Genomic DNA, 17,086 nt, shown 5'->3' on the forward strand with positions numbered 1-17,086 from the left:
CAGGAGGAAGGTTGCTTTGGAGGAGAGGGCAGAGGTGGAGAAAGGGCTAGAAGGCTGTGGGCAGGCTCCGGCATCTCACACTATTTTGCTTCTAGGCTTCTTAATTAGGAGGCAGGCTGTAAACAACTTCAGAACACTCCTGAATTTATAAGGCAATTAGCATAAGCTTTGAAAAATGTGCCATTTATAGCAAGCGCTCTCTAAAAAGAGAATGTTGTTGTCAAAAATAAAACTGAAAGCAAGCTAAGGATACATACATCTTTGAGTTGAGTGTATGCTGTGTGCTGAGTGGTACACACCAGTTTCCAGACAACCTCTGGACCAAGAACTGGCGGCTCTGATCCCTTAGACACGCCAGCATGCGAGAACCACGGAACTCACATCCTCAGAGGCCTGAGGAGTCAAGTGGTCCATGGATCAGACTGACACACATATTTTTAAGGCTTGTATTTAAGGACAAACTGGGGCTCAGAGAAGTTGAGAGAGTCACCCAAGGCCACACAGCTGCGAGTTCCAGAGCCAAGAGCACACCTCTGATCCCCTACCCGCCGGAGCCCTCTCCATTGAAACACATGAAGGCTCTCCTGCCCACCCCTTCAAGCTGATGTGATGGGTGGAGGTTATGACTCTTAGGGAATAATGGGGGAAATGTAATTTTAGATTGGGGCAGGGTCTCAGGGGTCACAGGACACTCCCTTTGCCTGTGAACTGAAGATCGTCTCAAAGAGGCTGGACAGCCTGTCCAAAGTTACTCAGGAACTGGTGACACAGCCGAGCCTGGAGCCTCCTAATCATCGCCCAGGGAACTCGCTCCTCTCACAGCTCCCTCAGGGGCCCAGGGGCATCTCAGGTGAAACCACAGCCAGAAAAGTGGCCTCAGGGCACCTCCAGTGCTCAGAAAGGGTTCAATTAAATCCACACGGGAGTTCCAGCCCTCACTGGGGTCACACCTGTGTAAGTTACCGGTTTACTGGCGTGGGTTGGATGGTGGCCCCCCAAAAGATATGTCCACGTCACATGTTTAAAACCTGTGAATGTTTGGAAACAGGGTCCTTGCAGATGGAATTACATTAAGGATCTTGAGCAGCTCATCCTGGAAGGTCTGGGTGAGACCTAAATCCAATGACAAGTGTCCCTAGAGGATGGGGTTACGCAGCCGAGGCCACCAGAAGCTAGAGGATGGAAGGAAGCATGCTCCTTCAGAGCCTTTGGAGGGAGCATTAGCCTGCCACCTCCTCGGCTTTGCACAGTTCTGGCCTCCAGAGCTATGGAAGGATAACTTTCTGATGTTTTAAGAGCAGACACAAGAAAGTAACGCATTTTCAATCTCTATGCAAAAATCAGTCAGGAAAACAAAAACCTTAAGGATCACAGAACGGATGAGCAAAATGCGGTACACCCATGCAATGGAATAGTACTTGGCCTTAGAAGCAGGAAGGAGATGTTGACAAGTACTACAACATGGATAAACTTTGAGGACATAGTGAAATAATGCAACCACATACACACAAAAAAAATCCCCCAAACAAAAACAAATACTGTATGTTTCCACTCATATACAATACTTAGAGTAGTCCACTTCACGGAGACAGAAGCAGAATGGCCATCGCCAGCGGCTGAGGGGAGAGGGGAGTGGGCAGTTAATCAGCGACCACAAAGGTTCATGTTCACAAGAGGTGGAAGTCCGTGGGGGCGATGGCGGTGATGGGCATACAACGTGATGAATGCCTTTAAAACACTGACCTGTGCACTGAAAATGGTTAGCGGTACATTTTATGTTATGTGTATTTTACCACATTAACAAAATTTGGGGAAAATAAAAACAAAAAGGAAGAATCACAGTGTTTACAATAAGTCCACCACTATAATGTCTGGCTAACTGCAGGGTTAGTGAATAAAAGGTAGTGAGAGGTGGGGCCCCAGTGTCACCAGTCCTGACTGTGTGGGTAACCGAGCCACACTGGCCCACGAGCCGGCACGACCTGTCCGTGTGCTGCCCACGCAGGGTGTTCTTCTAGATCCCACACCCACCTGAGGAGGGCAGCACACCCACTGGGCGGAGCTCCAGCCTACCCGGCCCCCCACAGCAAATGGGTCCTGCAGCCCCTGAAGGCAGCCCGTGGAGAGCGTCCAAGCCTTCACTCCTGCAAACGGCCCCCGGTGAGCCCTGAAGCCAAGGCAGCGAGGGGCCCTGGCAGCCGCGGAAAACACAGCAACTCTCGGGCCCCCCCAAAGCAAGCAGATGTTTCTTTAAAACGGCATATTCTTGGCTCTAGTTTCGTTTTAGATATTCCCTCCCAAAGCTGCTGAAGGAAATCTGAAGGTGACCAGCACCCGCGGCCCCAGCCCTCTGCCTCCCCCGCTCACTGTGGCACCATAGTCCCACACGTGGACTGAGGGGACGGCTGTCTCGCTCCGCGCCTCCTGCAGGCACGGCTGTCTCCAGTCCGGGGGCCGTGTCCAGTACCATCCTGCCTCCCTTCCTGCAGCCCAACATCTGGGGAATGGCTCTGATGGTTTCCTGATATTGTGTTAAGATGAAATTTCCCCTGCTCCCAACTCAGCAGGTTCACTTCAGTCCTAGGTGGCAGATCAGCCTTGGGGATGCTCTCGGCCCCCTTTAGCCTCCTGCTTGAGGGGACCGTGTGGAGGCTCCGTGGCAGATGAGGGACACACTCAGGGGACAGGCAGGGAGCCCCCGCCACTGAGCCTTCAATCTTGTGATATGACTGCCGGACTTCAAGCTGCCCTTTGGGTGGGTCACGTACATTTTCCCCAGTAGCTTTCCCGGCCATGTGCTTCACCCTGGGCCAAAACCCGGGCCTGATGCACACCCAGGCTGCCGATGAAGCTTTATCAGAAGGTCACAAAGACTCTGCCCCCACCCCAGCGGTGCGTGTGAGGCCTGGGGTCCTCTTCTCAGGTCTCACTGCAGCCAAGCCCACCGCTGCTCACGTCCAGCGCTCTGCACGCACGTCCTAACTGGCTGCCCTGTCTCCACTCTCATCCCTTCTCCGTCCGTTAAAAACAAAATTAGTGGTAAAATTCCCATAACACAAAATTATCCATTTTAAGGGGAACAATTTATGGCATTTAGGATATTCACAATCTGTGCATCCACCACCTCCATCTAGTTCCGAAATACTTTCATCACCTCAATTGGGTATCAATAAACGATGCCTCCCCATGTCCCCTCCCCCATCTCTAGACGACCACCAATCAGCTTTCCGTCTCTATGGATTTCTATTTCCTCTTAATGGGATCGTACAGTATGAGGCCTTTTATGACTAGCTTCTCCCACTTAGCATGTTTTTAAGATTCATCCTTGCGGTAGCCTGGGTCAGAATACCTTCCTATTAATATTCTGTTGTTTGTACATGTGATGCTACATTGTGTTCATCCATTCATCCACAGACATCCGGGTTGTTTCCACCTGGCGGCTGTGAATGAGCTGCTCTGACCACGGGTGTACTTGTATTTGAGTACAACCATCCATTCTTCAGACAAAAATCTGAGCCCACCGCATGAAGCTCCCGCTAGCTTCCCACTCCCCTTAGGATAGAGCCCGCACTCCTGAACGGGACCTCCGGGGTCCTCACGCGGCCCTGCCCTGCTCCTCACACCTGCATGCCCACCCGCTGGACTTTTTCCTTCTTGCATGTGCTGTGCTTGCTTGCCTTCACCTCTGAGCCTCTGCAGAGGCTGCTCCCCGTTCCTGGCACACCCGCCCCCTGGGTAAGAGGCAGCTGTATTGACAACCCCCGTCTCCCAAATCCAAGTCGCTGCACTAGCTCCCAGCTCAGAGCCAGCGCTGGCCCGTCCGTGTTTTACAGGCCGAAGGCATCTCAGAGCTTGCTGTGGGGTGGGGAAGGCCACGTTGGGCCTTGCTGTGAAATCCCACGGAACCTGCGCAGAGACACCCCGGGGGCCTCTCGGATTTATGTCCCGTGTCTCTGAAACTTGCCTTGCAGGAAAGTGCAAATGTGGGTTCAGAGCCCTGGTGTCTACCCCAGAGATGTGACAAGCTGCAGGACCAGTGGGTCGCCTTCCCAGCTGCTGGGTGTCCCGACCCATCTCTGCTCAGTATGCATTTTCCATCCCGAGAGGCAGCCCAGTGCTGGGGCCATCTTTGCCTGTTCCATCAGCGTTGGTCAACAGCGCAGGGGCCTGGGAGATGTGAGGCAGTGACTCTCTCTCTGAACCCTGGTCCAATAATTCCTCAGATAGCCTTGCACTCAAGAGGAGCCTGGCTCAGCCCAGAGCCAGAGGCTGGTGGGGCCATGCTGAGAAAGCAGGAACTGAGCTCACTGGCGTGAGCCAGTCATACCTGAACTTGACTGGCTTCAGCTCAGCCTGGGCCTGGGCCACAGGGTGTTCTGGGCCACACAGGATGTGGATTTCTCAGGGCGGAGAAGTCCCCGCCTTCACCTGGCACCACCCTTTCTTTTCTTAGCTTGTGTTCTAAGCCTCTGCTCCCTGAGACTGTACACACTCACATGTGCACAGGGACGTGCAAGAGCACACACATCACACAGTCTCGAGTATACACGCACCTGTGCTCTCCTGCACGCACACATGGGAGTACTCATGTGCACACGTGTACTTCTGTGCACATGAAGGCATGTGGCTCTAACATGCTCTTCATTTCTCCTTTTGTGACTTCTAAACACAGTCTAATATAACCCTTCCCTTCCACGTAATTCCTAAGAACCCCATTATTATTCTTTCTTTTCCCTTCAAATTGTCCACCATTCTAATTTCCACACGCACTGTCAGCAGAAACTGCCTGTGAAGACAGCGCAACGCGTTAATTTTCTCCAAGAGATCGGTCACCTGCAAGTACTTTCTTTGCTCCACAGGCGAGAAAAAAATGGAAAAAGAGACTCACGTGTTTCTGAGGGCCTCTGAGGAACATGAGGGTGGCTTTGAGGGGGGCCCGTCCGGCACTTACCTCCAAGACTTTGCCTGTGATGAACTGGTGGCAGGCTTCACATTTCACCCCGAAGAGCCCCTGGTAGTCCTTTTCGCAGTACGGAGCGCCATCCCTGCAAGACAAAAGCGTGCTCAGCACCCCAGAGCAGGCTGGGGCGGGGGCGCCACCGAAGCCAACTTCTCTGAGCCCTTTTCATAGATACGAGTGGACGGACGGGTTTCCCTCCCACCAGCCTCCCTGTGCCTGGAGATCCGGTCCGACACGAGCAAAACCCACGAAACCAAACAACCCCCAGACAGCGCTGTGGTTCTCCGGGCCCCACAGAAGTGAGAGCCAAATCACCGAAGGGCAGGCAGCCAGGGCCGATGCCCTGGATGTCGGGAGCCCTCGCTAACAAAAACGGGGCGTCGTTCTGCTCTGCCACCGGGCCACGTGGGCTTCAGGCGTGGCCTCACGTTCCTCTTTCTCCGGGGAGGCCCTGACGCCGCCTTCCCCGCCCCATCCCGCCTTGTGCTCAGCCAGCAGCGGACTGAGGGGCCCAGCCTTCTCACGCAAGTGAGAAGTGCTCCTTCCCTTGTCTCAGCGCACCGTGGAAATATCACTGCGTGCGACTGCTGGAAAAGTTAAAGAGCACCACTCCAGCCTTCGGTGTGAGCTGCTGTTCTCACTTTGCCATGCGACCGTATCACTGTGGGGTGTTGCCCAGGGGTGCCGGCTTCTCCCCAGAGCTCCAGAAGCAGATTTTTGCAAGGTGGGGCCCAGACTAGCTATATTCTTAAGTTAAATTCATTTAATTTTTTTTTGACTAGCTGATATATAGACAGGTTGGAAGACATTTTTTGAAGCACAAAAAAAGGTAGACAGGGGAAATTTTCCCCTCATTGCCACTGTCCTCCACCCCATGCTCATTCTTTCTTCCTTAACTCAAAAGGTAACCATTGAACTAGCTTCTCCAGGCCTCATTAAAAAAAACAAAAAACAAACAAAAACAAAGGCAAAAAAAATCCCACATGTTTCATCTACTCTAGCTATTATCCACCCCAGCGTGAGAGTCTCACACAAACCCAGTCCCTGATGAGCTATTTTGTTTATCGGCCCTAATGGGCTCAGTGCCTAGGGCCTGTGTGGTTTTCCCTTTTTTTTTTTTTGGTTGGGGGGTGGTCTAAAAATATATTCAAGACCTGGAAGGAGGACAAAGGTTTGCTAGTGCCAAATAGGGGGAAAAATTTAGCGAAGGTGAAATTACTGAATGCTCCATTGGTTACAACATATGGCATCAGCTTTGTTAATTGTTAAATTAAGCAATGATTAACATCTCATTGCATTTATAGTGGGCAAACTATGGCAAATGTAGGAGAATAAATCTTTGCATGAGTTTTAGAGCCAAAAGCTCCTATGGATCGTGGGGTGTGAGTGTCTCTCATTGTATCTGATGGATTCGAGAGGGGTCCCCAGAGAGGAAGCTAGAGGGGCTCCCCGGGCCCCAGCCTCACTTACTTGCTGATATACTCCCCGGTGAGCACCTTCCCGCAGGCTTTGCATTTAAAGCACCCCAGGTGCCACTGCTTCTCCAGTGCCAGCAGCGCCTGCCCGTTTTTGATGTCTCTTCCGCAGCCAGCACAGTCTGGAAGAAAGCAGCAGCCAGCGGTTACTGCATATTCGTTTGCTGAAGGCAAGCCCACGGGCCAGCTCGGAACCCCTGTGTGCCCTGATCTCACACTCAGTCAATGTTTACTTAAGTGCCATTCCACTCCGCTTCCTCTCCCTGCACGGAGACGAAGGGCCCCACAGGCCCCAGCCGCACACAGCAGCCACTTTCTGGACCACGGTCGATCCAGGGGGGATGGAGGTCCTTTGTCTGTCTGTTTCCTTGGAGGTCATTTCAACACCCTGCGTGCTCCAGCTGGCCCGGAGAGTATTTAATTACAGTGTCTTGGCCGTGACTTTCGGAGGGCTCCCACGCGCCTTTATTCAGTGGGGACAGGAGAGTTGTGGGGCCCCTCAAGCCGGACACCTCGCTTGACATGATACATGGGACCCCTGGACCTCGACTCACAACTCCCATCCTTGGAAACAGGACTCTGCTTCTTGCCACCCTAAACCAGACCTTCTGAGATGTGTCATCATCAGTTAAATGGCTCTTCACTCCGTAGCTTTAAATTCTCCTGGGCAGACTCCCATGAGTCAGATAAAGGAGACAGCGCTTCTTCACAGTAAAGGGCGTGGGCCCCGGAAGCAGCCAGCTCTGAGTCCAGCTCAGGTCCCTGCTGGCTAGTCACGTGGTCCAGGCTGGTTCTCCTGCTTTCTGTTTCCTCATCTGGAAGCCGGGATGCTATTAGTGCTATGCTCAAGCTCCGCTGAGGATTCAGTGGATCAATGCAGCGTTCCCCAACCCTTTTGGCACCAGGGACCGGTTTCATGGAAGACAAGTGTTCAACCGGGGGTCAGGGGGGAGGTGTGGATTTATAGCCTGCCACCAGATGCAGCTTAATTGTCACTTGCCACTCACGGACAGGTTTCGGAATGAGTCTGCAAGCCATTAATTTATCCTGGTCTGTAGGCAGCCCAACCTCTCTGCTAATGATCATCTGTGTTTGCAGCCGATCCCCAGCATTAGCATTGTCACCTCAGCTCCAGCTCAGGCCATCGGGTGTTAGGTTCTCGTAAGGAGCCCACGACCTAGATCCCTTGCATGCGCAGTTCACAGAAGGGTTCAAGCTCCTATGAGCATCTAATGCCACGTGTGATAGGAGGCGGGGCTCAGGCAGAAAGGTGAGCAATGGGGAGCGGCTGTAAATACAGGCGAAGCTTTGCTCGCTCACCTGCCGCTCACCTTCCACTGTGCGGTCTGGCTCCTACCAGGTCGCAGACTGGTACTGGCCCATGGCCCAGGGGCTGGGGACCCCTGAACTCATGGCTTCAGCGTAGTGGCTAGCATGCACAAAGTGGCTCTATAAACATTTGCTCTTATTGTAATTTCCATTGTTATTCTGATTATAAAATCATGTTTAGGGAAATTGAGCCTTTAAAAGAGTCCAGAAGAACCTTAAGTGGTGCCACCTTTGTTTTTCTTCAATATTTTATTTATTTATTTTGAGAGAGAGGGGAAGAGAGGAAGAAAGAGACAGAGAGAAACATCGATGTACAAGAGAAACATTGATCGGTAGGGACCTGGCCTGCAACTGTAACCTGGCCATGTGCCCTGACTGGGAATCGAACTAGAGACTTTTTGGTTTGCGGAATAATGCCCAACCCACTGAGTCACAGGAGTCAGGGCACTGCAGCCTTTTAAAAGGCCACTTAAACATCTACAAATGTCTAAAACTGGTGTACCCAAGGAAGTGGAAGAAAGCACTGTCGTCCCCAGCTGATCGTAGAAAGCACTCGCGGAATAAAGCAATGTCCACACCAGGCCACTGGGAACCCAAAATGTGGTCTTCTGACCACATCCGTGACGGCAACTCATTTACTAATGATACTTCCAACCCACTTTAATTTTCTCCTCTTAGAAAAACCGACCTGCCCCCGCTTCTCGACAACGCCCAGGCCAGAGCTGCTCCCGCCACCTGGAGCCCTCCCTAACGTCACCCGCACAAGCCCGGGCCCTACGGCAGCGCCCCCAGGCACCACACACAGGGGCTGGTGGCCGCCCTTACCTAAGGCAACCGGATTTTTCTTTTTTTTAAACTACAGATGGTTTCTGGTGACCTCTGGTCAGTGGGTATTAACATGAGTTTAGACCTAGCAATTTCACATCTAAGATTTTATTCTACAAATGAAGTTTGTAAAAGTGTGTGTATGTATGTGTGTTCCCTGAAGAATATACATGCATCCCCCAAAGCATTTTTGTAACTCAGCTGAAAATAGCCTATACAAACCTTAATGAGGGACTAGTAAATTAGTTTACTATAGTTGATAATGGAAAACTATGTGCTGTTAAAAAGAATGAGGTAGATTTGTTTGTGGACATGGAAAGATGTCCAAGTATATGTGTGTTTGCGCATGCTTGTGTATGAACGGAACATTTCTTTAAAAGAAAAACGTAAGAATTCTGCTCTGGCTGGAGCGACTCATTGGTTGGAGCACTGTCCTGTAACCGAAAGATTGTAGGTTCAATCCCCAGCCAGTCCAGGTGCCTATGATCCTTGGCTGGGCGTGTAGGAGGAGACCTACTGGTGTTTCTCTCTTCCTCTCTCTAAAGGCAATGACAAAAACGTCCGTGGGGTGAGGATAAGAAAAAAAAAAAGAACTCTGAAGATACCTCCCTCTGTGAAAGAGGACTTTACTTTTTACTTCACATCCTCTGTGCTGTTTAATATTTTTTGCCATATGAATGTAAATAAATGAGTAAATAAATATTTATAAAGTTGAAAACATCTTCTATATAAGTTAAAAATATTATAGATTTGAATTGCTTCATGTATAGCCCATAATAAGCTGAGTGTGTATCATATGCTCATAAAGTATTTACACATATATTTTTTAAAGCTGGGGTTTATGTGCATCCCAGCATCTCACCAACAATCCCAACTAGATGGGATCTCACATCTAGTAGTTTACTTTAAAGATAAAATGGAAGACCATAACATGCGTTCATAAGTATACGTTTTAAAGGTTGGAACCTTGTGTGTATGTGAAATGAATTGACAGATTTTAATCCAACTCGAAACTCAAAAATTTTTCTTTATGAGTCTGATTACAGCATGACCAGTAGGTGGCAGTAAAAATTTAAAATAACAAGGAAGATGGTAGTTGGTAAAATATTTTGAAGTAGAAAATAAACTTGAGAGATGGCTTTCAACTCTGCACCTGCAGACAGCTGGGCCCTGAGTGGCTTGCAGAGCTATGTGAGGCCTCCCCCGCACCAAGGTGAGGTCTGGGGAGATGGAAGGCGCGTGGACAGTGAGGATGTGGGCTATGGGGTTGGGAAGATCTGGATGCTAACTTGGGTAAATCACTCTCTCTGGACTCGCACTTGCTCATCTGTGAAACGCTGACCTACTTCCTAGACTGCTGTGAGAGGAGAGACCCTGCGCCGTAAAGTGCTTCGCTAGCACTCAGACACCTGGCCCATGCTGGGCATTCAGTGCGGTTCCCCTTCCCTTGGAAGGGGCGGGACTGGGGCGAAAGACCAGGTTTCCTGACGCAAAGCCTTGCTCTCTCCGCAAGCACCCATATGCCCAGATGCCCCAGAGCTCTGACAGCAGCTGAGACAGTCGGAGGGCAGCAACAGCCTCTCTGGTCGTTCTGCACGGAGGGCTTCTGATGGACCGGGCACCGTGTGAGGGCATTACAGATGTGCTACCATTTATTCTCCACAGTCATTTAGTCACAGTGCCTGGCAGTCGGGAAGCTTTGGACGCATGGGTGGTGACCTGGACTTCTCCGATCCTCCGGGCCCTGCAGTGTCCCCGGAGGGCAGCTGTTCCGTAACTGATTTTGATGATGGTTTAGAGAGAAGCATTCACTGAATGGCGACCACCTAGAGCCAGCCAGCAGGTGAGGCTGGGCTGGAAGGAGAGACTGTGATGGGCCTCTGCACCCCAAATCTTAAAACGCAAATCCAGCAAATCAGCAAAGACCACCTCCTAGAATGGAGTGTGCTGGCCCACACCAGCTGATGCAAAGTATTCCGGTGCGTTCCACAGGGGCTGCCCACTCACTCCTCTCCGGACAAAACCATACTCTCCACTTACGCCTGACGTTCTGGGGCAAGGGGAAAAGAGCTGCAGAGACAAAAAGACTCGGCTGGACCGTTCACCCCTTCCGTGCTCACTCCGGCTGAGCCCCTTTGTTCAGGACAACACATCCCACTCTCCGTCTTCATGTTTTCAGCTGTTGAGAACATTGTTTCCACACCACTGAAGCAGCTGCTGGTAAATATAGAAAGCTGGTGATTGGCACTGGAATTATCACTGAAGTCAGAAAGAGGTGACTGTGGGGCAAGCGTCAAGGAAATCAACTTCGCTGGCAAAGGACAGAGAGTCACCAAATGTGAGAAAAGAAAAAGCCAACCGCAGCCTTCGACGCTCCACCCCCAGCCTCTCGTTCTCAACACGAGGAGTGGAGTCAAACCAACAGCCCCGTGCACGCCTGGCTGCATGTGTCTATCATTCTGTCTGAAAGCAATAAAGAGCCCTGGTCACAGGGACTCTGCCTGTCTCCTTTGAATGATTCTTTTTTTTTTTTTTTTGCATAGAGCCATGGATTCATGGGCTTCCAAATTATTTAAGCTGAAGAAAGTGACACATGGTCCTCGGGAAGGAAACCAGGGTTTCCAAGTTAAGAAAGATGTCATCGGTTGGGCGGCACTTAGGTCCCGTCCACCTGAATACCTCTGTGTTCCTTGAGAACTATTACTGCCTTCTTAGAATTTCCCATCTGGGAAGAGTAAGGGCCCAAAAGCTGTCTTCTTCTACGAAGCTGTCTCTCTGGAGAAGGTGGCTGGGGACCTGGAACTCTGGGGAAGGTCCCGTGTGGTTACTAAATTCCCATGCATCTCCATCTTCCCAGGCCTGCGTGCTTCACTCATACCTAGAACCACGAGTGAAGGTGGAAATCATCCTTCAGAGCAGCTACCCGGCTGTGATCAAAGCTGCCAGAATAGGAAAGGAGACTTTTCCTAGCATCTTGGAATTTTGGGCTATGGCCTGAGAGCCGGAAATGGTGCTACATAGTCAATCTTCCAAAGAAGGACGCTGGGAATATCCCTGCCGGACTCACCGAAAGAGAGTAGAACCCACTTGGGCACTCTCAGCCGCTACTGCCCACCCACCTCGGAGGTCAGAGATGGAAAGGGCACAGAGGGGAGGCAGCAGGGAGCTGTCCACACAGCAGGAGCACGGCGGTGTTTCCTCCCCTCTGCGTGAAGGGATCAGAGGACCCCGAGAGACGGGGAGACTGGCCTCCTGCTCTTCACCTAGAGGTTTACTAAACAGGGACGCTCAGGCCCTAGGGCTGCCCTGGGATCCCAGAGAAGCTTGATGTTAGATTCCTGGGACAGACTGATGGGAGTGTCCTGGAGCTGGGAAGCTTTCACGAATCAAAAATCCGGAGCCTGCTGAATCTGGGAGATCCGCAAGTCAGAAAGCCGCAGGAGACTCCCCGGCCGGCAGGCTAAGGAGAAGACAGAAGTGGGAAAGGTGTGCGCTTCCGCTGTCTGGCTCCCTGGCGATGCCGCTGGGTCCCGTGACTGGTACCCACACCCGAGCATCCTGCATGAACACCTGAGAAAGGTGCCTGGCTATGAGGAGACCAGGAGGGAGCAGGGCCTGACGCTGGGAAGGGGACAGGGGATTTGCAACAGCAGGGCCACCAGAAACTGCTTGCCTTTGTCAAGGAATTCAAAATGTGCCCCATTAAAAAAAAAAAGACAGCCTGTGTTAGCTGAAAGAGAAACCCATTGATGACAAAGTTACACCTTTCCCCTTCTACCTTAAACCCCCTCCTCCTGGCCTGGACCCCTAAGGGGCCACAAGCTGGATAGGAAGGTGGTAAAGAAAGGATCCAAGAAAAGACTGGGCCCCCTCCACACGGCAGGTCTCCAGTTTGGGTTGGGCCTGAGCTGGGAACAGGGTGCAGCTCTGAAACAGACATGAGAATACAGTGTCTCACTAGACTGGACTTCTAAGAGCTGCAAGACACCAGAAGGCTATGGGACCCACCTAAGATAATATGAAGGGTAGGAAAGGGAGCTTTGAAGGAGGATAATAAAAGCAGCAACAGGAGAGAATAAGATTCTTCCTCGTTTCGGCCCATTCTATACACTGATTGTCCTCCAATTCTACACACCAACTGCGATGAAAGGCTTTGGAGGCAAAGAAACCTGGCGTCCAATTCCAGCTCTGACACTGAACCAAGGAACCGCGGGCAAGATGGGCAGCACCTGGAATTCAGTTTCCCCATCTGTAAAATGGGCAGGTTAACAACACCTTCCTTCCGGGGCTGTTGTGCGGATTGGAGAGAACGTGTGAAATCCCCAAGCCGAGTGTCAGGCACACGGCAAGCACTCAAGGTCTGCTCCTCTCACGGTTGTAATAACCCCACACAACGTACGTTTCCTCTCCCCTCACACGTAACCACAGCCCACTGTCAGCCTCTAGGGAGGGCGTTTTGCTTTCCCTGGTTCCACAATCATCATCATATGAATGTCATTACGATTGTTACTACTCTGCTTTTAACTTTGGAAAGGTCTCGCACTTCCCTCATCTCAGTCCACTCTTCGGGCTCCCGCTAAGCTGGAAGGGCAGTGATTACTCGTGTTCTACAGATCACAGGCCACTTGAGGGCCAGGGAGACCCTGAAGACCATTGGATGTAAACGCCTCCTTTTGTACTTGGGAACTAAAGCTCAGGGTGGACCGGGCTGTGCCCAGGCCACGCAGATCCACAGTGTCCAGTTAACCGCAGAGTGGGAAGCTTCCGTTCTCTGGTGCACTTGAACCCAGGCCACTACAGCTTCCAGGCTTCCATGGGCTTAAACCTCTATTCTTGGGCTTGCTTCCCTGGTTATTGGCTCTTCTGCTGTCAAAGGGCAAAAACAGCTGTGATGGAACTTGGGCATGAGGCTCAGTGAAAGGTAAAACTATACAGCTGGAGCGTTATTATGAAAATAATGTAAATCATAAAAGGAACCAGAGAGGGACTTCCCTTTTTTAATCGATGCTTTCTGAGATACTAAGATGTTAAAAGAAAATGTCCATAGAGATTTTTGAATCAGTTGAGCATTTCCTTCCTTTACTGGAAAATTTAAAAATTTCAGAATAAAAAAAATCAAGATTCAGTACTAAAATTGTTGCTCATATAAGTTCCAGAAAGTTCAAGCTTTCCCTGAAATCCTTTTTTACAAATAACAATAAAAAAGAAAATCTATTTGTCATGAGCAAAGATTAGCACAAAAGTTCATAGCTATACACGTGAATGAAAAATAAATAGAAATGAATTCATTTCAGATTTAGGTTATTAATAGAAAGTGGAGTAAGACTTTGGAGACCCTATAAAATATTCAAGCGGTGTCCTTTTAATAGCCTATTAACTCAACACACTCTATGCCTGGCTAGGACTCAATCTAGGGAGCTTTAAGGAAAGCAAAAGAACAAATTTCAGTTCCATGGTTTGGCTAAGCTGAGGTCCTGAATGTAATGACATCGTGTCTTGCCATTCCACTGTTTCGAGAGGACCTGGATTGCGTGTTATCTTGTGTGATAAGATGGTGAAGCTAGAACCCTAGAGAACAGATGCCCTGTCCAAAAGAGAGAGAAAGAAGGGACACAGGGGAGCGTGACCTGAACGTGGGTCAGATTCCCTTAGGTTACCAAGCTGCCTTAAACGCAAGCCTTCAACACGTGTCAGATTAGCCTCGGACACATGGATCCCTTCCTGGGGATTGCTGTTTGGGGGCACACGGTGGCCGCCTACTTCCTCAGGACAGACAGTTTTCGCCTGCCAGCGTTTCCATGGCCCCACAGTGTCTGCGTGTCAGCTGCCACCTGCCGTCACGCTTGCACTGACTGCGTGCACCCAGGTGACCAGCCTGGCCATTTTTGTGGGCCTTTCAGTTTGCAAACTATGGATTAAACAAAAATCCTTACGTTATTTTTTATAAGAATGGGCCTAGAATTTTAAACTCTTTAAGGTTTAAAGGATTTGGGTATTTAAAAACCTCTCCTTGGCCAAGAGACCACATCATCGAGTAGTGATGAGAAGGTTGATCTGACCAGTGGATCTGGTTGAATGTTGACTTTCTTTCCCCTCCGCGCGGGCCCTTCAATGTTGTCAGTTCCAGACCAGACACGTGTGAGTTCACAAATAGGGCCTGGCCACAGTCCATTCTTAATAAAGGAACTTTAAACCAAGTCACTGAAATACGCCCACACATTTCTTTTTTGGCATGCCTCAGCCAATACCCAAGTGTGGGGTCCCCATGAGAAAAGGTAGGAAAATAAAACCGGAAAGAAAGAATAGGTCAAGGACAAAAAGAATGTGAAACTGCTAATACGCTGGGCTAAGCACTTTCCAAGAGTTAGTTTTTAAAGGGACTTTTTTTAAACTTCTGAAATCCGATGCTGCTATTAACCAAAACAGCAGTGTGACATCACAAGACAAATACTGAGGGCGGGGGCAGGAGGAGGGGTCAGCACGTTCTCGTACAGGCTGTAGTTGCCACTCTGTGGCAAAAGGGGTCTCCATGCTACCAATAGTTTACCTCTCAAATCCACTGACAGTGGCCTGGAATTATTCTAACAGGGCTGTGGGCTGCTGACTATGTAACTTTGAACCAGACTCTCCAGAATCACCCCGGCCCTGCTTAAGTCAGTTGCTCCCTTTGCTGTCCTGGCGGTCACGATGCACACACTGCAGAGCCAGGCGGCCTCTGACCTGCTATTTTAAGGCAGGTCCTTGTTGTCTTTGGAACACAAACACTGCACGACAGACAACAAAGTCTGCATGGGCTGCAATAGCAACGAGGGACCAGCCTTCCCCGGGGCAGTGCAGGGGAGGCCCCGAGATGGCCATTCCCCAAGTCCTCGGTAATTTCATGTGTGGCAAAGATCCTACCTTTCCTCCTTTTCGAGAGAGTGTATATATATATATATATATGCATAGAACTTCAGTTAAGTGGACATCCTGCCTATTTACAGAATTTCCGTTACTTTGGTTGTGATTTTTGTAAGTGTAGACCATTTACACATTGGAAATGTCCCATTCTGACCCCTAAACCGGGGCTCACAAAATTCCGTTAGGAGTATTAGGGATTTTCAAGGTTAAGACGCTCTCTCCCTTGGCCTGGAACGGTGTGTTTTTCTTCCCCATGTTCACGACTACAGTCTGAACGGGAAGTGAAAAGGAGCCAGGCTACTCGCCTTTCCTCTCTTCCTAATTGATTATGAAGTTATTAAGCAGGAATCCCCATGGCTAATGCTGCTAGGCATGAGGGTGAACATCAAAGACATAGACTTGGTACCCACCCAAAAGCAGTAGAATGGAGAGTCTGAGACTCCCGATTGCCTGAGGCTCTGCTAATTGCCCTTGGAGGGTGGCTCTGCCTGGCCCACAAACGTGCCACAGCACCACGGCGTGAAGGCGGCAGCTGAGTCTGATGGGCCGGGGGAGGCTTGCCTGCAGCAGGGCAAACGATACGGGTAACTTATACACAGCAAGGATGCCACGCATTGAGAGTAGACATGTATGGAGCAGAACATGTACTTTAAAAAGGATGCTGAAAACTGGTTAGGAGCTGAGAACTTCAGTATCTGCTTAAAGACAATATCTACTGCCTTGCAAAAGAATCTCTTAATCGGCGTCTTTTCCATTTCCCTGAACAACAAATGAAAATAATAACAAGCCTGTATTTCATTGGGATGCAATGGAGAGTCTTTGATGGGAAATAAATAGTATTGGCTTAAAACCTTAACGCTATTTGGTCACCTGCTCCAATTTTCAGGTTTCAGGTCCTATCAGAGAACTCTGTGTGTGTTCACACGCATGCTTTCAGAACTATGACTAAAAGAAGAGGCAAATGGATGGAATAAACCATTATCTTAACAAGTACACTCACAACTTCAAAATTCCCAGCTAACAATTCCGAAAGCCCAGCTGGTGGGCAGGCCCAGAGGACCATTGCTTTGCTGGCCCTTCCCCTGCACGGCCGGTCTGCATCTGTCCACTGTGGCTGCTCAGCATCATTTCTGATGACGCAGACATCCCAGGGATTGTCCCAAGATTAGACGTACGATTCTCTTTTGACTGAAAATGCCACCAGGGCAGCAAGAGAAAGACGGGAAGCTATGAAAACAAAGCCAAGCACCACCCAGTCACGAGATGCCCTCAGAAAGGCCTAAGGTCTCAAGGACATTGATTTTCAACCTGCATGGGTGATAAGTTCCAGCCGTAACCTCAGTGGGCAAGGTGTTCTTGCCATGGGGCTTCTCCCAGGACAGGGCAAGCAACCACCCACGTAGCACATGGTTCGTCCAGCACTTCTCTGTGGGCTTGGAGCACTTCTCGTTTCTGCTCACAATGTGTAATCCAGACACGCCTGGCAAACATTGTTATGTACCTGAGCCACTCCTCAAAAGGGCAATTGTTACACGTACTTCTGCAGGAAGACCGTACTGTTGAGTCCTAAGCTCAAAGCCTGAGTCCTGAGCCCTTT

The 17,086-nt window shown here is 50.1% G+C and overlaps 1 protein-coding gene across 20 annotated transcripts in view; it reads right to left on the minus strand.

The window, feature by feature from the left end:
* Positions 1-17,086, minus strand: part of ABLIM1 (actin binding LIM protein 1) — a 265,106-nt gene that overhangs the window by 86,786 nt on the left and 161,234 nt on the right. For all 20 annotated transcript variants that reach the window (XM_045854027.1, XM_045854036.1, XM_045854024.1 and 17 more), the window contains exons 5-6: positions 6,431-6,557; positions 4,952-5,045 (exon numbers count right to left, since the gene is read on the minus strand). In XM_045854027.1, the coding sequence (XP_045709983.1) occupies positions 4,952-5,045; positions 6,431-6,557 (221 nt within the window). The remainder of the gene's footprint in view (positions 1-4,951; positions 5,046-6,430; positions 6,558-17,086) is intronic.

This window comes from Phyllostomus hastatus, unplaced genomic scaffold (genome assembly GCF_019186645.2).
Source record: "Phyllostomus hastatus isolate PE091 unplaced genomic scaffold, TTU_PhHast_1.1 phas_scaffold_1066, whole genome shotgun sequence".
In the NCBI taxonomy this organism is placed as follows: domain Eukaryota; kingdom Metazoa; phylum Chordata; class Mammalia; order Chiroptera; family Phyllostomidae; genus Phyllostomus; species Phyllostomus hastatus.